At 53.3% G+C, this 21292-nt stretch overlaps 1 protein-coding gene across 8 annotated transcripts; it reads right to left on the bottom strand.

The window, feature by feature from the left end:
* Positions 1–1443: 1443 nt before the first annotated feature.
* On the bottom strand, positions 1444–19904 carry EIF4G1 (eukaryotic translation initiation factor 4 gamma 1). Of its 8 annotated transcripts, none has more exons than XM_079921304.1 (33): positions 19770–19904; positions 18893–18949; positions 18577–18670; positions 18199–18285; positions 16901–17077; positions 16572–16671; positions 15378–15490; positions 14495–14587; positions 14230–14296; positions 13086–13907; positions 12732–12820; positions 12453–12639; positions 12227–12360; positions 11940–12098; positions 11600–11788; positions 11215–11412; positions 10862–11008; positions 10413–10649; positions 10098–10202; positions 9825–9984; positions 9521–9621; positions 8585–8687; positions 8244–8346; positions 7784–8016; positions 7522–7640; positions 7224–7396; positions 6803–6928; positions 6563–6644; positions 4921–5019; positions 4674–4808; positions 4467–4548; positions 4189–4329; positions 1444–2068 (listed from the first exon to the last, which is right to left on the bottom strand). In XM_079921304.1, exons 3-33 carry the CDS (start codon positions 18634–18636, stop codon positions 1884–1886), a joined length of 4806 nt encoding a protein of 1601 aa, XP_079777430.1. In that variant the 5' UTR covers positions 18637–18670; positions 18893–18949; positions 19770–19904; the 3' UTR covers positions 1444–1883. The 8 variants fall into 8 exon arrangements, with proteins under 8 accessions (XP_079777430.1, XP_079777431.1, XP_079777433.1 ...); XM_079921305.1 differs by having other exon boundaries at positions 11600–11785; XM_079921307.1 differs by having other exon boundaries at positions 13179–13907.
* Between the last annotated feature and the right edge of the window lie 1388 nt (positions 19905–21292).

The following is a 21292-nucleotide window of genomic DNA, read 5'->3' as shown; positions in this document are numbered from 1 at the left end:
TGGGGTAAGGGAACTAAAACAGTTTTAAGAGGTGAGAGGTGATCAGGTGCTCACAGGTGCCCTCAAATGGGGCCGCGGTCCACTTCATCAACCTGCAGACTCTAAAGCAGGTAACAAGTTTAGTCAGAAACTCCGTGGTAGGGAGCATGGCCAGCGTTTCCAGACTACCTCCTGAAGGGGGTTGGGACACAGCTCGGAGAGGCAGGTTCCCAGCACAGGGCCACTCCCAGGACAGTGAGAGGAGAGATGTAGGCAGAGGGGGGTAATCGTGAGTGGGCGTGCAAGGCCAGTCGCCACGGGCTGGAGAGGGTTGACCAGTCCCTCTCTAGGCTGTGCGCCTCCTGCCACCCTCAGCGGTGGGGAGTCAGGCGGAAAGCCCACGAGTCCACCCCGCAAAGCCCAGAGGCAGGCAGCAGGCCTTTAGGAGCGAGCCCGAGTCGGCTAAGCCCCCTCCCGGCTCGGCCCGCTCCCTCCTCTTGCCGGGCCCGCCTCCCCAGTGCAGGCTCCTCCCTCTCCCAACACCAGCCCCCTCCTCAAGGCCCCCCCCCACCGCGGCCCGCGCACCGGGCAGCCGCAGCCAGACTCCCCAGCACCGGCCCGGCCTCCGCCTCTTACCCTGACCCGCCGGGCTCCGAGAGCCGATACAGCCCATGGCCGGGCACCCAGGCACGCTAGCCCGCGCTCGGGGCCCGGGCCATCGCCTTGCAGAGGGTCGGGCCGCGGCCGCCACCGGGGAGGGGAGAGCCCGTGAGAGGGGAGGGGGTGGGAGCCGCGCGTCCGCCAACGCTCCCGGGAGAGGGAACCGGGCTGGTGACGTAAGCGCGGGGGCGTGTCCACCCCCGCGTCACCACCCAAAGCGGGCGGGGCGAAGCGGACGTCACAGCCACACAGATGGGGTCTGGGGCCGAGTCCGGCGAGAAAAGCTCGTCCTCTGCTCCCAGACCCGACTGCGGAGTGACCTGAAGGCCGGAGGGGTGGGAACCGAAGGGACGGGGCACGGACAAAGACTCACTGGGCCCGTGCTACCGGGCATACTGCATGGGGACAGAAAACCTCATTGTGTCCAGGGTTCTCCTCTTTTCAAGATGAGACCTTCAAACCAGGTTTCAGCTATAGACGGCCTGAAACCCAGGGCCTTCACACACAGGAGTCTGCATCACATTCTGGTAGGAGCCGAGACAGGCAAGTGTGTTCTATGAAGTACCCACAGCTGTGTCCCCCTTCTCCCCTCCTAATCAACAGTGAGCCTTACCATGTCCACTTTGAGGGCCAACCCTCCAGGAAAGACTCCCTAACCCTCCCGATCATGGACAGGGGAAGAGGCAAGAGGGGTGCCAAGTTACAGAGAACAGTGCTACAGTGCCAGCTCTGGAAAGGAGGCTGCCCACCTACCCAGACCCCTTCTCCAGAGGGAGCAGGCCATAAAGCAGAGAGGCAGTGAGCTTAATTGAATTCATGTTTAATAATTACAGGCACCGTGCCCCCCCTTCCCCCTGCCCAGGCAGCAGCAGGGGTGGTGCAGGGGCTGGGGCGTATGCCCCCAGCAGCGAGGACGGCAGTCCCAAGAGTGATTTTTCAGAAAATAAAAAAGGACCAGGGGCAGGCAGTGGTGCCCCCCCCCCCAAGACACACCAAATTTCAAGACTTTATATATATCTCTGTGCCCCAGGGGGAGGAGAGGGACACCTGGCAGCATCCTGGAGGGGAGCCCCAAGCAGCCCCAAGCCATCCTGCCTCATCAGCCACTTTATTAACTCAGACATCGCACTACAGGCACCCACTGCCACTGCCGCTGCCGCTGCTGCCACCCCCCTTGCAGTCCGGGCGGCTGGCTTGGCCATCCGAGTGTCCATGGGGCTCCAAGTCCCCGGCCCCACCCACCCTCAGTTGTGGTCAGACTCCTCCTCCTCGGCCTCACGAAGCCACTTGAAGAAAGCTGTGACAGATTTAAGGGCCACACCCTTGCCCTGCTGTTCAGCGGGGTCCTTGCTACTCTCCCAACTATAGAAGGCGTCCTCCTTCACCACGTCCTCATCGTACAGCGCATCAAAGAACATCCGAAGCAGGTCTGCAAGCAGGCAGGACAGCAGTTACAGGCATGCTGCCCACAACCACTCCATCCCCCCTCCCAGGGATCCCTCCCCTAAGCTCCACTGCTGAGACAAGGCCCTGACCCACCGTGCTGACATTTGTGTGTCTGGCCATTCCAGAGTAACTATGTCTCTGACAGGATGCTTATCTCATGATCTAAGAGACTGATGTGCAAGAGTGAGTCACTTGGCCAAAACTCAGAAACCTACATGCACACCCTCAGATCCACAACCGCTGCCTACGGACAGCCTCCCACCCCCATCCCACAGCAATGGCAGCAACAGATTATTTATCCCAAGCTTGTTCTCCAAATCCCATGCACACCCATCCCGGGGACCCTATACAATCAATTATCCACTCTGCCCTGTATTTTCAAGCCCAAGTTTCTCCCATCTAAACCCAAAAGGGCTCCTTTACAACTGCTATCTCTTTACAGCCAAAAAGATCTGTCTTTTGACAAGAGATTACTTGAATTCAAAGATTTTTGTCTACACTTGCTGTTTTCTTTTCCTCCTGATTCAGGTATTACTCTGTCCTTTCCAATCCAGATCCTGCCCCCTGCTGTACCAAATACTGTTTCTGCCAGGGTGGCCTCTATGTTTTCACACTCCAGAGGCCCTAATTTTCAGATCTGCTCCTATGGAATCCGGGCGCATCTAGCATTACTGACCACTTCCCTCTCCTAAAATCACTCTGTCCTTTGTTCATAGGGTCCTATCCTCCTTTGGTCCCTACCTGTGGAACCTCTACCTCCTCAAGGCTGTATCCCTTGGGCAATCCTATACCCTCTTGTGACTTGCACATGTGTTGCCCTGTGCCAGCAGTTCAAGAGATGGGCCTCCAGCCCTCACCTCTTCCTCTCCAAATGAAATCAGATACCCAGCTGTCTACCTGACTGACATCTCTGATCACCCCGACCAGGACCATAAACTCAACATGACCAAATTCAACTTGACCCAGTGTTCCCTACCGCCCAGTGAATGGCACTCCCCACTAACACCTCACCTGCTGAAACTATCCTGGGAGTCATATATGTCTTCCAATCTCTCACCACCCGCCCCCCAGGCCAGTGTGTGTCTTGAATCTGCCCACTCCTCTCCCATCTCCATTGCCACCAGTGAGGCTGAGTCACTACCAACACACCCCTGATCTGCTGATCCAGCCACATTCACATTCACCCCACTCCAAAACACTCTTCCCACTAATGGCCAGGATGATCTAAAAACTAAAAAGAATGTTTAAAATCCTTGCTTAAAATCCCATAAAGGCCCTTTCCTATCCTTAGGTTAAAGCCCAAAACTCATCCCATGGCTTACACAGCCCTGCATGACCTGGCCACATCCACCTCTCCACCCAACTTGCCTCACATACAACTGGTTGCTGTGCTCTCCCACCCACACTGGTATTCCTTCAACAGTTTTTACCTTGCATCATGTTTTCTACCTCAGAGCTTCCCTTAACACACAGTTCCTTCTTGTCAAGTCTCCCCCTCCCACTTGTCATTTAGCTCCCATGTGTCAATTCCCACTCATTCTTTGACTAGGTAAATTCTCCCAGAGTACCCTTGCAGGATCCATTTTCCAACATTCATCTTGACTCCATGCCAACATGGGAACTATGCTTGACTTAATCACTGCTAATATCCCAATGTCCTGGCACATACCTGTTTGCTAAATGCATTAACCTCAAGCATGTTAACCTAAGCCTCAGTCTCCCAATATGGAAAAGGGGGGAACACCATCTACCCTAAACAATAGTTGTGAGGATTAACTGAGGCAAAGAAAAGCAGCTCAGCCCTGTACCAGGCAGAGGGAGCACAGGATACTTGGGAAACGTTACCATTTATCACCTCTGCACTCCTGGCATCTAACAGTTGGCTAGGCACAAAACAGGTAGTCAATTAACCTTCAAGGCCGAGTCTTGCACTTGTAGGTAAGGAAACAAACGAATGTTTGTTGCAGGGGAAAGGACTCAACCATCAGGATATTTTGCTCTCCAGTGACCACCCACTTCTCCTGGATTGAGACCCTTTCCACAACTGCCCCTACTATCTGGTAGTTCCTCCAGCCCACCCCATCCCTGTGGCCTGGCTCTTACTGGGGGGCTGTTCTAAGGTCACTACAAGGGCCTGGAGGGCGTAGAGCGCCTGCAGCTCCTTCTGCTCGTCACATAGGTACTTCTGTAGCAGTTTCGCTCGCGCTTTCAGCACCGCAACATCCACTCGGAGAGGAGTCTCAGCTACAGGGAGGAAGACAGGGATAAGTGGAATAATGCACCCTCAGCCTGGTTCAGAACTGGAGACAAAGACCAAAACCTCCCTCCCTCCATATCTGTTGGGCCCACCCTTGCCCCACCAACTCCCTGGCTCCTCTTACAGATAATTGCAGAATAGCAGACCGTTGTCATGAGAGCTCGAACTAATGTGTTGGATGCTACCTGCTGCTCATTCACGTTGGCCTGTGCAGAAGAAAGACAAATGGCCCATAAGTTCTGAATTATGCCTGGAAGGCTCCATTCTTGCTGCCCTCACTTGCACTACCTTCTCCTTTATCTCTCTTCCCCAATATCCAGGAGAAATATACCTCTATCCAGTCAAACACCCGCTGGTTAGTGCTGCCCTCCTTTAGCAGCTTCTCCAGCTGCTTGCTCAGCTCCTCAGAGGACAGCAACCTCTGGCCAGGGGCTTCTGACTCCTCTCCCAAGGTATACTCCACCTTCTGCAAGGAAAAAGGCCCACAGTTGGGAGGTAAGTGTGTCATGTGAGATGAGGGAAGAGGAAAGGACTGGCTGACCCCAACTCCTAGAGCTAACTTAAGTCCAGCTGCAAACCTGCGCAGTGACAAAGGCACCGACATCCTGGCCTTCAGGTAAAAATTCCTTCCAGCTGAGTCCAGCCTCTCGCCACAGCGTCCCCACCTTCTTGGGACCCTGGAAAACATAAGACCAACTTAGCAACTCTCTTTCTCTCCAAGAAGCTAACAGCTCCACAAATGTCATCCAACAAATGCCTACTGAAAGCCCACTAGGTGCCTGCTAGCAGCTCAGGATGATACAGAGGTACTGAATGGGAACAGTACGCCTACGGTCTAGTAACGGGCACAAACGTCAGTCAAATAACCACCCCAAGTCACAAGAACTCACCCACCACCATGCTATGAAACCTGGGGGATGGCCTGAGACCTCTAGGAAAATGTCAATTAGCTGTCGCAGGATTCTCAAAGAATTACTGAACCACAAAATGTAAACAACCAAATCCAAATATCTCATCCTAGCCTTCCACACTCATCTACATTTTTTTCTAAAATAGCTTAGTTTTTCATTATTGCAAGTAACAAATGCTTATGGAAGCGAAAAACATCTAACAAGTATGTTTATTTGGTTCCCAAGTCCAGAAAATTTTAGAAGCAGATGTTAAGTCCCCACCCCCAACCCAACACAAATCAGAAATCTTCATGTAAACGGCAGTTTGAGTTCATTTTCTGTAAAGGGCAAGAGATTCTGAAGCCATCACTGTTTTACAATAACAGATATTCAGGATGACGCCATCAACCCTTGACAAAATTACTGTACTTCATGGATTTTAAAAACGCCCATTTTAACACCACTAAAACAGAGTTGTCTCACAGCTGGCATATTACCACATTTTAAAAATATGACCATGTCTTTTCTTTCTCAGCAGTGCATAGATAAGATGTTGTAGAATCTATGGCACCTTAGAGTCAATGAAATACATAAATAGTCCCATATGCTTTTTCTTTTAAATTATTATTTTAAATTTCTCAGAAACTATCCTGGTACATATTTCTACCTAAAACAAGTAATATGCTACTGAAAGAACAATTCCTCTCGATTCAAAGACTTACTCCTCTAAGTTCCAGACAGCTGAACTCTTTTAAAAAACTGCACTTCCCAACATCTCACCACTACTAAGTACCACACCCAACTTGCCTTTCCCATCATTTCACCCTTCTCCTTGCTAATCAAAATTAATTTTAACAAAGCGGTTTCTGTCGTGAACGTTACCAAATAGACACCCTTTTGCAACTTCACAGTACCTAAGGCACTCCATTTCAGCTATTTTATTTCACACTTTACTTCACACTGTTGTTTTCATTAAGCTGTCGTTCGTTTCTTTTCCAACTTGTTTCCTAACTGTGTTTTTATTCACTGCTGTGTTCCCAGTACCTAGTATACGGTAAATGTTCTAAAAGATGCTAGTTGAATGAATGAGTGAATCAATCAAGGGCCTAGGGCCTTAGATTCTCATTCTCCTCCAGCCTTGGCCAGAACCTACAACAGGCACTGGTCTGAGGGAGAGTGCCAGCCTCGACATTTCCTCTCCCAGGTACCCACACAGCACTACCATCCCACCAAAGGACCATGAGGCTTCAGGGTCACTGCCAGCACCCAAAACCACATGGTGGGAAGAGAAGTTCTCAACACACTACCTCTGAAAGGCTCTCTCACTCACCATGCTTTTGCATAGGAGCCCCAGGATCTCCAGCAACAGGGAAGCAGCTTTGCCCAGGGGTCTCAGAGGTTTTGTAATCTCCCTACAAGAGAAAAATCCAGTGCTGATAGCCTTCCACACCCTCTCAACACACTATCCCATCCCTCCCTAAAGCCGGGGGTCTAAGTTGCCACACCTCCCCTCCCTCTCCCCTCTTCTTCCTGTTTTTACCTCCCCTGAATTCCACCAAAGGGGACTAACCTGAACAGCTCCCCCATGGGCACCCCACCTTCATGCAGAATGGGCGTTACCAGTTCTGCTAGGTAGAGCCACACATGAGGGATGTCAATTTCCATGTCTTCAGCCAATTCCAGGATTTCATAGAGCCTGCAAAGAGAATTCAAAGTCAGCTAGGAGAGACAAGCTGCACTACCCTCCTGCTGGGGCAACAAAGGCGCGCCTAAAGGATCAACGTGGAGCACTTCAGCAACTTCCTAAACATGGGGCAATTATCTCAAACTAAGGCCGTCGTCTTCTCCTTAGATGGCTCACCCCCAACCCTGCCAAAAGTTATGTTGACCAAGATGGCTAAGGAGCCTACATTCATATCTAAGGTTCCACGGGTCCTACAAAGGAGGGAAATTTGTGGGTATGTAAAAGTGGGAGGCCCACCAAGTCATACCCTTGGTAGTACTGAGCAGTGGAGAGGTGCCCGGCACAGAGCAGCTGGTGCAGCAGTCGCCCCATGTGCTCACGGGCAATGGCGCTGCGCTCCAGTGTGGATTCGATGCCGTGCCGCACAAAGATGAAGAGCAGCGAGGGCGAGGCCAGCTCCTGCACACACTGAACCGCCTCCTGCAGGGGCGCAGCGCACAGAAGAGAGACCAGTCACTGTCTGGCCCAGACCCTACACCCATGCCTGTCGGCACAGGCCCCTTCCCGCCCACCCTGCTGTCACTCAGACCACTCCCACTGCTTACCTTCATGTCATTGAGATGGAGGTATTCCTCAATGATGGCCCTGGATTTCTTCTCCAGCTCCTCTTCAGAGAGTGCAGCCTTCGGAGGACTCACAGGGGGCAGGGCGGCTTCTCGCTTCACTGAGCATAGAAAAACAGATCAGAGATTCTTCAATTCCAGTCTTCCTAGCAAGCAGGGTCTGGAGCCCTGAAGACACTGTCTGGGTACTAGCTAGTCCCAAACCAGCCCACACCCTTCCCTTCCCCACCCCCCAGCCCCTTACCAGCATCCCGCCCGCGGTCCCGATCCTCCGTGAGGCTAGCTGCCTTGCGCAGTCCCTCAGGCTGAGAGGGCCGCTCTCTACTCCGCTCCTCCACTTCCTTGCTGAAGCTCCGCTTGGTGGCAGGTGTCCGTGCGCGATCAAGCCGGTCACCACGGTCACCTCCCCGTTCACTCCGCTCTGGGCGGTCTCCCCGGTCCCCAGCTTTCTCACCTCGTTCCCGGCTCAAGCTACTCCTGGAAGAAAGACAGGCACATCGTCTCTCACCTGTACTGCCCACATGCACTCCTGTTTAACTATCCAACATGCTGAGCAACTGTCAGGCCTTGTTCTTGTCATCAGGTATATGCCCCAATCTCAGCCGGGAGCTCTGAGCATTACAGGTGTTAAGGATTCCTATGGCAGCAGTCAAAACCCAATCAGTACTCCCAGTGTGAAAACAAAGACACCGAGAAAACCCCACCTCTGTACCACACGTCTGTTATCTGTGCTTTCTGTAGGTACTGCTTGTTGAAGGGCTGAGAAGCGATTCAAAGTACTAGTAGCTGGACGAGCAGCTTCTGATGCTGGGGAGGGAGAAAACCCAGATTAAAACATATTTCTGTACATCTTATCTCCTACTCGCCAATTTAGGACACTTGGTCCTAGTCCTGACACTAGAGTAGTTCAGTCCCTAGTGCCAAGTACACACTGCCTGTATTACCTAACTAACCACTCTGTAATGAAAGCCCCCGGTACAGAGAAGACGCTGCCCTCAGGAGAGCTGATTCCTAACCACCCAGCTCTTTACAGTGGCCTCCATACCTGCATCGGAGGGCTTGGCTCCTGAGCCTCCACTGCTACCCTTGCCCCAGCTCAATCGCCCTCCAGGTGCAAACAGCTGGTTGTTAGAATCAATGGAGCCAGGCTGAGGAAGGAAAGGGAGTGAGAGTCACGGGTCTGATCCAGCCAAAGCCCCCGCCAGCTCTCACCACACACAGCCGTAAGGGGCCCCTGGTTACAGGAAAACTTTCCCTGTAAAGGGCCAGACAGTAAATATTCACTACAGACCAGGCAGTTTGAACTACTCAACTCTGCCGCTATAGCACAAGAGCAGTCACAGACAATACTTAAAAGTGATGAGTGTGGTTATGTTCCAATAAAACTATGCACACTGAGGGCTTCCCTGGTGGTGCAGTGGTTGAGAGTCTGCCTGCCGATGCAGGGGACACGGGTTCGTGCCTTGGTCTGGGAAGATCCCACATGCCACGGAGCGGCTGGGCCCGTGAGTCATGGCCCCTGAGCCTGCGCCTCCGCAACGGGAGAGGCCACAACAGTAAGAGGCTCGCGTACCGCCAAAAAAAAAAAAAAAAAAAAAAAAAACTATGCACACTGAAATTTAAACTTTATGTAATTCCTTAACACAAAGTATCGTTCACTTTTTGATTCTTTTCAACCACTAGACAATGTAGAAAACTCTCATTCTTAGCTTGTGGGCTGCAGAGAAGGAGGGAATGGCTGGCTTTGGTGTGCATGTCAGGGTGCTGACCAGTGGTCCAGACCAATGTGAATGCATCCCCTAGAGCTGGAAGTCCCTCTCTAGCAATCTAACCAGCTAGTCTAAGGGGGAAAACTGAGCTGTCACCTTCCCAACCTCAGACAAGTGAGGGGATTAAGATCCAAACCTGTGCTTAAGGCCCATCTGACCCCTCTTTATCCTCCCATCACTGACATCAGCCCTTCCAACACACACACCCCTACCTTCGTGATCTTAGTGAGTCGTGAGGTGTCAATAGGGCGGCTGCCCTTGCTGATGGGCACTGTGTTCCAGCCACCATCATCCACAAGTGGAAGGCCACGGCCTGGGACAAAAAGGAAAGCATACTGGAATGATGGGTAAGTCCCAAGAACCCCGCTCCCGAGGGCTGCCCCCAGCCTCCCTTCCTCAGATCCTCAGTTCCATCATGGGGTCTCAGTGGCCCAGACACGTGGCACTAACAAGAAGTCATCAGTGGAAAGCACAACCCCTCACACTGTCCCTCCTCAGTCCCAGCCTCAAACTTACTGATGGGTGGGCCTGGAGGACCACCCCGACGCTTGTCGCCGCCCTTGGCCATTAACTGCTGCACTTTTATGTGCTCCCGATGCTCCTCCATCTCAGCTTCCTTGTGGATTTGGTCAATCGTCTTGGGACCCTGGTCCCCTCGACGCGGCACCCAATTGCTCTGTGGCGACAGGCCAGTCACAAGGTAATTACATCAGACAGGGCCAGACAAAAGTGTCAGGAACTGGGACTGTGGGGTCAGAGGCAGCAAACAGTGGGACAGGGGACACACACCCGTCGCAGATCCAGCACGTCTTGCAGCATAAAGCGGATTCGGGATGAAGTCTTCTTTTCCTTAATGATTTTTTCCATCTGGTTGAAATACTGATCCATCCGGGGCTAACAAGAAGCAAAGGGATCAAGTTCAGGAACTTCTAAAACTTCACCTCCAACTACAGGCCATGCCCCTCCTCAGGCCTTCAGCTCCGCCACTGTAGCTCAGTGGCACACAGTGCCACTCAGACACAACAGCTGGAAAGGGTGTCTGCCAGTGGACCGCAGACCCCACGCGCTTCAGCCTGTCCTCTCCCATACCCCAGGAGCCCCTACCTTGGCCTTTTCAAAGTCCAGGTCTTTGCCAATGGTGGTGAGCAGACGGCAAAGGCATTCGAGGGACTCTTCATCATGGTTCTTAAGTAGTTTAACCACACAGTCGTGCATGATCGCCTCTGTTAACATCTTCAGCTTGAACAACTCCCCGATAAACTTGATATTCCCTAAAGAGCGCCGCCGGGCTATGTCTCGAGCCTCTTCCAGCTCTTCCTTCAGGCGTCCCCGTTCCTCTGCCTGCCGGTCATGGGACAGGGACCACATCAAAAAGACAGCCAGCCACTAAGCTAAAACTGTTCTCTCTTCCACTATCTAGATTCCTAAACCTAGCAGCAAGCACTCACGTCCTAAGGCAGAGAAACCCCCAAAACACCAATATCCCCACCCCCACTTCTGCAGCTGAGTAGCATCTGGGTGAGCAGTGGAAATGGGAATGGAGTTTCTCTCACCGTGGCAGCTTCATCCATCTCTTTTTGCTTCTTCTCAAAAACCTCATCATCATCTTTGTCTTTTTCAAACTCTTTCTGACATCGATTTAACAACAGTTTTCTGAAGTTCACAGTCACTGTTGGCTTTTCTGTAGTGGGCACTTTCAGCTGTATGTCAAAGAGAACGCCACATTCAGACTAGTCCAGGGCAGGGAAAACCCTCCAAAAGTCTTCAACTACCTGACCCAGGAAGATCTCTGGCCCTGGCTCTGCCACCAACAGCACAGGATAGAGAACCAAGAAGCTGGACTCAGAGTCTTAGGAAGAGAAGTGGGAAGCTAAACCACGAGGTTTATAAAACAGTGGAAACTAACCGCCATGAGGCAGCGGCACATGTTGGCATAGGCCACGGAGAAGTTGGGTTCTGAAATGGCCTTCTCGAAGATGAGGTCAATGACCCCTTTGAGGCGTTCCTCGGTGTCGATGGCTAGCTGCGTCACCTGCTTCATAAGCTGCTGGAACATCTGGGGTGTCAGCTTATTCAGGATGGAGCGCACCCTGCGGAACAGGTCCTGGAGAGGAGAGGAGACAGAGAAAGCATAGAGTCCAGTGAGGTTTTCAGAAGAACAGGGGCTGCTGGGAGGGATGGACAAAGTAGTTACCAGTGATGAGAATGGACAGAGGCAAAGAGGGCAAGGCTGGCTCAGAGGGCAGACCTTGCAAAGAAGGAATGGAGACCAAACCACGACTTCCAGGTACCTGGGTTTTGCTGCCATCAGTGTCCTCCTCCCCTCGGTCCTTATCAGTCACTGTCCGCTTGCTACTGGGTTTCCAGGCCTTCTCTGCTTTGTTCAGCTTTATATCTTCAGTCATTGACACCGTGGCAATGATCTTGCGTGGTTCCTTTCGGGGGCCCTGCTGAGATCGCCGGGGTCCCAGACCAGCCTGCTAAGCAAGGAGCGGGGACAAGAGAAGCCACAGAACTAGTCAGCACGACCTACTACCACTACCACACATCTCCAGGGCAGACTTCTCCCCACCCCCTCAAATGAGATACAGGAAGCCAACACCCCCAACTCCCCTTGCCAGTCCCACTCACCGGCCCTCGGGGCAGCTCCCCACCTGGCCCACCCCTCGGGGGCCCACGGCTGCTAAGGGCTGGTCGGCCAAGGTTGGCAAAGGACGGAGTGAAGTCTGGGCCACAATTTATGCCTGGAAGTCTGGCGGGATCCAGTGGCCGCAATGGTGTTTTATTGGCCTGCGAAAAGGACAGGGAAGGTATGAGAAACAGGCTAGGGCTAGCTACTGACCACTCTTTCAAGACCTCTGGCTCCTCCCCAGCCAGCCAACCTGCCCAAACTTACCCTCTCCCTTAAGCCCACCAACCTTATCCAACACCACATCACTGATATGGGGCAATCCCTCTGGCTTCTGCATACTGGCAAAGATGAACTGAAAGCCAAGCAGGAACTCACGGTCATAACGCTTTTTCTCCTCAAGGTTTAGAGGCTTCCACTGATCTGCGAGGAAAACAGGATGAACCAATCACACTGCTTTCTCCTGGGGCCCTGGTAAGCATACTCAACCCTTCTCAACCCTTCCTTCTGCATACCTGACTTATATTCATACTTCTGTTCCCCCGGCTGGATGTTCTCAGCATTTTGAATCTTGTCTTCCTTTGAGTCCCAGGTCTCGTCTGCTTCCTCAGGTCGCGGGGGCACACTGCTGCCCTCAGGCTCTGGGCTGGGATTGTTGCCTACAGGAGGCTGATTTTCTACCTCTGGTACTCCTGGGTTCACCTGTAACCATTGGACATTCCGTTTTGGTTGCAATGTGACCGCTGTTCCATACCCAAACTTTGCCCTTCTCCCTCCGCTTTCTGATCCCTTACCTCCTTGAAGGCATCTAGAAGGTCTCCTACAGCCTCCTTCTTATTGAGCTCCTTAATTTTCCGTCTCCTCTTTGGCACAGATACTGCCACTATTTGGGGGGGAGGAGTGAGAATAACTTAAGGAGTACCCCCAACCCCTCAGAAAAATAAAAAGCAGCCACTGTACAATATTCCCTTTTCTCATCACACCCTCTCTTGACTTAGAATTCCTTAATCCAACCCTTAGGTTAGATGGAATCTAACCCTTCCATTACAGGGCTTCTATGACCCAGACACAATGGCACAAGAAGTCATCAATGAAGAAAAAGAACCACACCCAGCGTGCCCCACCTCTACCATCCAGCCACACCTTACCTTGGGTGGCTGATGCCACCTCCAAATTCTGGGACAGGTGGGCTGGGACAGGGGTGCTCTCTAGGGGGAGCGGTTCCTCTCCTCCCTTCTCACCCTCAGCTTCTCCTTCCTCTTCCTCTTCTTCCTCTTCCTCCATGTCCTCCTCCTGAGCAGGGGAAGCAGCTGGAGGAGCCACAGCTGGAGTGGCAGAAAGGATGTTGGGGGGAGCCACCGATGCTGTAGCCTCCTTGGCCTGCTCCTCTGGTTCACTGACGGGGCTTAAGTCCACAGCTGGTGGCGAGGGGGCTCCGTTGAGCAGCTCCTCAGGTTGGGCAGTTGGAGCAATGGGCATGGGGGATTCAAAGGGACAAGCCGGGGGAGGGAGAGGGGCAAGCTCCGGGCTCGACTCCAACTCTGGTTCCAAATTCTCAGATAGGACTGTGCCATTAGGCTCAGGAAGAATTTCCACCTTGTGAGATGCCAGGGGGGTGGGAACCTGGAGAGGACTGGAAGAGAACTCAGATTCTGGAACTGGTTTGCTAAGTGTCACTTCTACTTCCAGTATGGGTTCAGCGAGGGGAGTGGGTTCTGGAGAGAGGCAATATGGCTCCCCAGTTTCAGGGGGCATGGGGGTTGATTCTTCTACAGATGTTTGTATCATCCCCGTTGTCATAGTGTCCCCAGGAATAGGGAGGACTGTGAGATTAGGCTCAGACCCCGGTTCCAAGACTGGGGGTGGTGATGGGGTCGGAGAAGGTGATGAAGGCTGGGATTCTGAAGGGCTGTGCTCTGGGCCAGGCAGCCCTGGCCGCTCCCCAATGATTGCTCCCTGCGACCGGTCATCTGCACCATAGTAAGAACGAGTAATTAGAGGCAAGTCCTTCACTGCTACTGCTCTTCCTCCTCCCAGCCAAGCATTCCCAACCTAACAGCCCCCTACACACACACCAGTCTTCTCCCACCTAGGTCTTTTCCATTCTCACTCAAAATCCAATCTACCCTAAAATCTGACTACCTGACACCTAGTTCTTCTCTGAAAGGAAAACAGGATGAACCAATCACACTGCTTTCTCTGGCACCCAATTCAAGTCACTCCACTTCCTTGGTTTTTTAAATGTTCACACTCCTTTTCCCCATAAAGGCTCTGCCCCACCTGCTCACTTACCTGGCCGGACAACAACAGCAACCTGGGGTGTCTCCCCATTAGCCTGAGGCTCCAGACCACCTCCCGTCTGCAGGACACAAAGGGTTACCAAGTTTGCCCTGAAGAGTCCCACAACCCTTCTTTACTAGAGCCATTTCTACTTTAGCCGCCTAGAAATCCAGGAAAGCAGGGAAATAAATCCCTTAGTTGAAGAAAAAGATCCAGGGACCTAGGAGTCCAGGGCAGAACAGCCATCCCAGCCAAGGCATCACTCAAAGAACAGTACCTGGGGAGGGGTGGGTGTGGAGGCAGTGCGGGCCCCAGACATGATCTCCTCCGTGATATCCTTCCCTCCTTGGTTTGGGTCTCGAATTCGGATCTGGGGGAAAAAAAAGCTACAGGATGAGTGGGAAGCAGGAGGAACCCACCTCTCCACCCTGCCCCACTCCTAGGACTCCCCACCCCTCACTGAGAAGCAGGCAGGTGGGTGCCAGAAACTCCATGAGTTCTACTGTCAACCCATCCAGCTGCTCTTATAGTCTCCTCTTGGCCGCTACCCCTAAGACACCCTTGACCTCACAGCAGCCACGTACATCACAATGCCCCTCCCTCCCTCATCCCTGCCCAGCCAGAAGTCCCCAAGAAGTGGCTGCATGCCCTGGGGCCCAGGACCCCCATCTAGCACCCATCCGGCTCACTTGTGGCTAGTCTGCTTGATCTCTGGGGGCAGAGACCAGATCCAGTGGGTGGAGCGAGGGTGACTCAGCGGCTTCCCCAGCCCTGGCACCCTATTCTGGGCACCACGCCCAGGGCTTGAGGACCGAGCAGAGGCGGAGGCCTCAAGAGCTTCCAGGACTGGGGGGGTGGGGCCACAGAAAGCAAACCATTTCCAAGGCAAGCCACCAGAAACCCAAAACCAAACTTAGATGTTACGGACCCAGGACCCAGGTCTCTAAGGAATTTCCCCACCAGACACTCCAATCTTCCAGTAAGCTTCTTCTACACGGAAATCTTAGCACCTTACAAAGAACCTAAGCAGTTCACAGGTCCCCATTCTCTGCTTACTCTCAGCTGAAGATCTCCCTCAATTTCCTGCTCCCTGACCCACAATGTGCCTGACCTTGATTCTCCCTTTCCCAGATATCCTAGAGCCCCCCGCTGCTACTCACCGTCTTCCGCTCCCTCTTGGGAGCAATCTGGGGTGGCTGGTTCATCAAAACCGGCGGGGGAGCCACACCAGTGGGAAATTGCTGCACACCCTGGGCTGGGTAGTAGGCGCCAGCTTGGGGGGCGGGAGGGACACGGAAAGGAAGAACAGTGGCAGGGTCAGAGCCCAACCACATACAAATGCCTGCTTGAACACCTCCCACCCCCTAGAGAACCTCTCATCACCCACAGCTGGCCCCTCGCCCTGCCCCACCCTCCTCCCCAAGGGAATGAGGTGTCTATCAAAGCTGGGGAACCAGTCTGAACTGCGTTTACAAGAATTCCTAACACTGACACACACACCCCTTGTAGGCAGGCACTTCTTCCCCACCACACACCAGCTACCAGGACTACGTCTGCTCCTCTTCTACCCCGTAAGGTAACACGTATGCACCCCACCCCCAGCAAAACACACACACATACTCTGAGAGAGCAGCAACTACTTAACCTGAAACAGAATCAGGTCTTTGGCTGGGAATGATAAAAACAGATTTGCCAACCCTGTTCCATTCAACCTGAGTCCAATTCCAGTCTCCAGCCCTTTGCTAAGGGGCAAGGAAACAAAAAGTAACATTATGAACCAGGCCCAGGATGAGAAAAATTCCTTAAAGCAATGGTCTCCAAAATGGGATACATTCTTTAATATCATCCATAACCTCCACTTGTTTGTTTCTGACAAGCAACATTAAGTGCTATTTGTCTAAATTATGCATACGTATAACAAACAAAAACATACATTAAAAGTACATACTCAAAATTTTTCCTGATGGTCAAAAAATTTTGGAAACCACTGCCATAAAGAACAGACTAATCCTTTCCTAGAATATAAATGAAAAACAGCTACAGAAACCTCTCAGATCCATGTTACATGGGCTCCCCCCAACCATGGAACGAGTGTCACAGGGAGTATTTACTAATAGGCCTTCAAACTAGTGCTTGAACTGTATTCCTTGACATGGGGAGGACTCCAACTCTCAGCAACAGTATAAAATCCTCTCCGCACCACCCCCCAACACCAGTTACATATTAAGCAACAATCCCTGCTACCCCTGTCATTTTTAGACCAAGAAACAAGCCTGGGAAGGGTCTTAGCAATTAATAGGTGAGTTTAGATGCTCCCTGGGACTCACTCACACCTGACTCCCTCCCCTGCTTACCGTAGGTCCCAAACTCTGTAGGGCTTGCACCCGGATAGAAGCTTGGGGCTCCCGGCTGCACAGGATACTGCTGTGTCGGGACAACATATGTGGAACGCCCCTGGTGGAGGGGAAGGGGGAGAAGGAGGGGAGAGGAGTTGACGGAGCTACGAATACCGTATCAGACTACAAAGAGAATATAAGGCAAGACAGGACAAGCCAACTCTAGGCAATGACCAGAAGAAAGTCCCACCTCTGGAGAAGAGATGGGACTGGGGGGTCAGGGTAAGGAAAGTGGGAGTTGGGGTACAAGGTTGTGTGGCCTCCAGCCCCCAAGCCTCCAGCCTCACCTGTCCAGGGATGTAGTAGGCCCCCTGGGAGGCTGGGTAGGAGATCTGGGAAGGGATCATCATTACTTGGGATCCAGCAGGGTAGACATGGGCAGCTGGGCCAGGGCGGGCGGGGGCTGCACTCTGCACTCGGGAGGCTGCACTGCTCGGGGGCTGGGCCCGGCTAGGGTAGAAGTGCTGTCAGGAGGGAGGAAGGCAGTTGGCACTGGGAAGGGAAGGAAGTGGACAGCAAAATGGCCATTCTACTATGCCTCTAGTCTGGACAGAAGTGCCAGGGGCTTTGGAGCATGGGGACCAACACTTCCAAGATTCACCTGACCAACTGATGTTTAAGTGGCCTCTTGTACTCACAATGTGCCCTCCAAACTCAGATACACACTTTGCACTCTGCATATTTACTCCCTCCTTGCCATGCATACTCATGTCACCTCCTCCAGTCTATCCTTCAGCAGAGGCTTCCTAACACCCAGATGCATCATGCCTAAGTAAAGCCTTTTTCAGCAACATACTCCCCAGCATGCACTGCTCCACCCTAAGGTACTGAGGAGCTAACCGCTAACATGCAAGTCTCCCAGTTCCCAGATACGCGCTATGCAAGATTTAGCCCCTAACATGCATTGGTCAGCCTCAGAATGAGGACCTGGACAGCAAACAAGTCCCCACCCTGAGGAACCCCAGTCCCTGTCTCTAGCCCCTGACTAGGGTGGAGGGTAATGGTGAGACCAGGAGAGAGTCCAGGATTAGCAAAGGGGTATTACCTGCAGAGACCTGAATCCTCCCTGAGAGCACATGGGGACAGGAAAGAAGAGAATTATCCCCAAGGTGAGGGGAAAAGATGAAGGAAAATATGAAGGACGCAGGACAAGAATCCTCTCCCACTTAATGAGGAAGAATTTAGGGAATAGAGAAAGGCAAGAACCAGCTGGAGTGTTTATTTTCCCACAGTCCAAAGAGAAAAAAGGGATGGGGAATGGAGCAATGGCAACCTCCCAGTAAAAGGAGGAAATAGGAAAGCAGGGCCCAAAGAGTTGGCAGCAGGGCCCCAACACTGCCCCCAATTCTTAAGGCACCAGGACCCCTAGTAATGCCATCCCCACCGACTACATACTAACCGAGGGGCCAGCCACCGTAAGTAATCAACAGTGCAAAGTGCAGAGCCCCATGAAAGAACACATAGCAACTGTCAGGAAACTGGGGCAGGTACAGGGCCTCCGTAGTTTCCATCCTAGGCCCAAACTGGCCTAAGCTTTACGTGGCTCCCACCCATGCCCCCTACTCCCCTCCCCATAGCCCCTCACCTGGCGGGGCTGAGAAGGCGTGTTCATTTGTGTCGCTTGAGGCGTACTGAACACCACCGGTGCTGTCTGCCCCGGGGGAAACGCTGGCTGAAGGGGGGAGACCAGATTTCAGCAAGAGGGGAAACCCAGGTGGGGCAGAAACTCAAGCTGGTGAAGGGGGCAGATCTGTGGCAAGAGCCTCAACAGTCCACATATACCCTCCCCATGACAGCCCCTGGGAACAGCCCAGGGGCCGTGTCTCAATTTGGCAGCAGGAAGCTGCACTTTGCCCTGACACAGAAAGGGGTGGGAAAATCTAGAGGCTGGAACCTGTTCCTGACCCGGCTGCCTGGTCTCCCCAACCTGCACCCCAGTCACTGCTAACTCCTCCCTAATTACCTGTGGGAGTCCAGGGGATGGGGCAGGTGGGGGGCCTGTGGGCTGTGGAGCTTTGTTCATTTCATTTGGTGCCACATCAGGGTCCCCCCAGCACCTGTTGGGAAAGAGAGGAGCTCAGAAAGGGGAAGGGACCCAAGCTGAAGGCAAATGGAGTGGGGGAAGGGCTGAAGCAAGGGCTGGGGCCCGCAGCGAGCCCCGGAGGCGCCAAGCGGGTGAAGGAGCATTAAAGACCCAGCTTACGTCCCCACCAACACCCTGTCAAACCCACACCGCCTCCAACCACCCCCCTGGCCTGCTGAAACAGCCCCTCACTCACCCCCTCGGTTAAGAATAAATCCACGGTGCGGCCTACAGGTTCTGGGCATCCGAGGGCCTGGGGTTGGGAGGTGAGGGGTATCAACCTGGCTCCGCGGGGCCCAAGACCAACCAGACCGGAAATTCCAGGTCTCGCTGGCACCAGGCTCCCGGATCACAAACGGAGCTAGCAGCTTCGGCCGTGGTGTCCCCACCCCCCACCCGGGGACACCGGGTTCGGGGCCTGGCCCGGGGGCACACGAGGCACGCCTGCCGCGGGTGACCGCGGGGGCACCCGCGCGGGGCCAGAGACGAGGCCTGCCGCTGCCCAGGAGTGGAGGCCAGGAAGGGCGGCAGTCGGGCCGTAAAAGGCCAGGCGGGCGGCGGCCGAAGTGGAGCCGGTTTGAAGCAAGTGAGGGTCGGCCCGGAGGGCGGGCGGGGCCGGGGGCTCCTCCCTGCCCGCCGCCGCCGCCTCCTTCCCCTGCGCCCTCCCTGCGCAGCGCCGGCCAGTGCCAAAGAACAACGTGTCACTTCCCGGCGGCCAGGCCGCAAAGGGGGGAGGGGGCGGCGGGCCGGGAGCCGCGGTGCCTGCGCCCGCGGGGCCTCCTCGGGTCGGACCGAGGTGGCACTTAGCGGCCGGGGAACCCGGCGCCCTCCCAGCCCACGGGGACCGCATATTCCGGCCCCGCGATCCCCCACCCCCACCCAGCAGCCAGGCCGGGCCAGGCCGGGCACACGTGGGCCGGGGATCAGGCCCTGGCGGGCCGGGGCCCGGGCTTGGGCCACGGGGCCAGGGCGCCGGGGCGGCGGCGCAGGGTAGCCGGTCCGGGCCCGGATGGCGGCGGATGCGGGGGGAGGGGGTGGGGGGGCCGGGTCGGGCCCGGACATGGCGGCTTTACCTTCAGTCTCCTTCAGTCCGCGCGGCCGAGCCCCACGCAGCCGCACAGACGTAGTCCACAACCATTTCCGGCTCCCCGCACGGATCCCGCTCGGCGGCCACCGCTTCTCCGCAGGCGCAGCCGGCGCGCCCACGTGACCGGCGCAGAGGGCGGGGCTTCGCCCGGCGCCGTGGAGCACATGGGATTTGCCCCGCCTCGTCATGTGACAGGCACTGCCCGCCCCGTGTCCCCTCCCGAACTTTGGAACTCCCCAGACCGAATCCCCTCTGCGTCTCTGTTCCGCGGTTCTTTAGTTCATTCATACTTTGAGCAAGTATTTATTGACTGCATACTGTGTGCTAGGCGAAGTGCTGGCTGAGGGCTGAGAACACTGAAATTAAAGACTCAGTCCTGCGGAAGTAAATCTTGGACAAATACGGAAAGAAATACGAATTAGGCAGCTTTGAAATAATGTAAATTTGATCATTGAAAGACCTATTAAACTGAATGTTACACTAAAAGGATTGAAACATTCTAAGTAGGGAATTAGTAGATTTGTCTTTTATAGAGATCGGCCACTCCCAGGGAGGGACTAAAACCAATCACGGAAAGTTCAAATAGTGATGGAAGAAGTAATCCAAGACCTCTCCCTGCCCAATAGCCAAGATTTTGAACCGCCTGAAGGGACACACTCGAGCCACATCTAGTTACTCAGAGTCAGCCTGGATTTTAATCCAAACTCTGCCACTTACTCCCCTGGCGATGCACCTACTATCTACCTACTTAATACCTGTTGTAAAATGGGGATATTTGAAACGAGGCAGTCTGGCTCAGTTCTGGGCTTTTACCCATCGTGCTTTCACGCTATTGGATTGTGAGGATTAAAGGAATTAATTTTTGTGAAAGTGCTTAAAACTGTGCCTAGGTATCTAGCTCTGTTTTCTCTCTCCTCCTCCCCACCCCCCTCTCTGTATACAAACACATATAATCTCAAAAGAAAACATTTTCTTTGCACTAATGATGAACTGGTCACTCAATATATGACCTTTGTGATCTCACTTAATCCTCACAATTTCCTACAAAATGGGTTGTATTATTATTCCCATTGTATCTGAGTAACTGAAACTCCAAAGAAAGGAGAGCAAAATAGACACACAGAGGAGGAACCATAAGGAGAATGAAAATGCAGATCTAGAGTGTTCTCTGTTACACTCTTCACTTGACTTCTGTGACTTTATCATGTATGGCTGGCTCCGTTTTCTACTCTTCTCATTTCTCTTTCTCCCTAAGCAAACTAATAAATAAAAATCGGTTACTGCCTGCATGCCAATTCGTTCCTAGCTCAGAAATCACTCTCGAATTCCAGTCAGAACAAGGTACTACCTAAAAGACATCTTCACCTAGTCACCTCACAGGCATCTTAAATTGTGTATGCCCAGGTAGAAATGCATCATCTCTCCCCACTGGATAGAGTCCTCCTGTTGCTCCCAAACATGTTTTGCTCATGTATTCTTTTTTATGAATAAGTGCCTAAACAGAAAATT

This window comes from Stenella coeruleoalba (genome assembly GCF_951394435.1).
Source record: "Stenella coeruleoalba genome assembly, chromosome: 5".
Taxonomy (NCBI): domain Eukaryota; kingdom Metazoa; phylum Chordata; class Mammalia; order Artiodactyla; family Delphinidae; genus Stenella; species Stenella coeruleoalba.
This window is presented reverse-complemented; position numbering and strand designations above follow the sequence as displayed.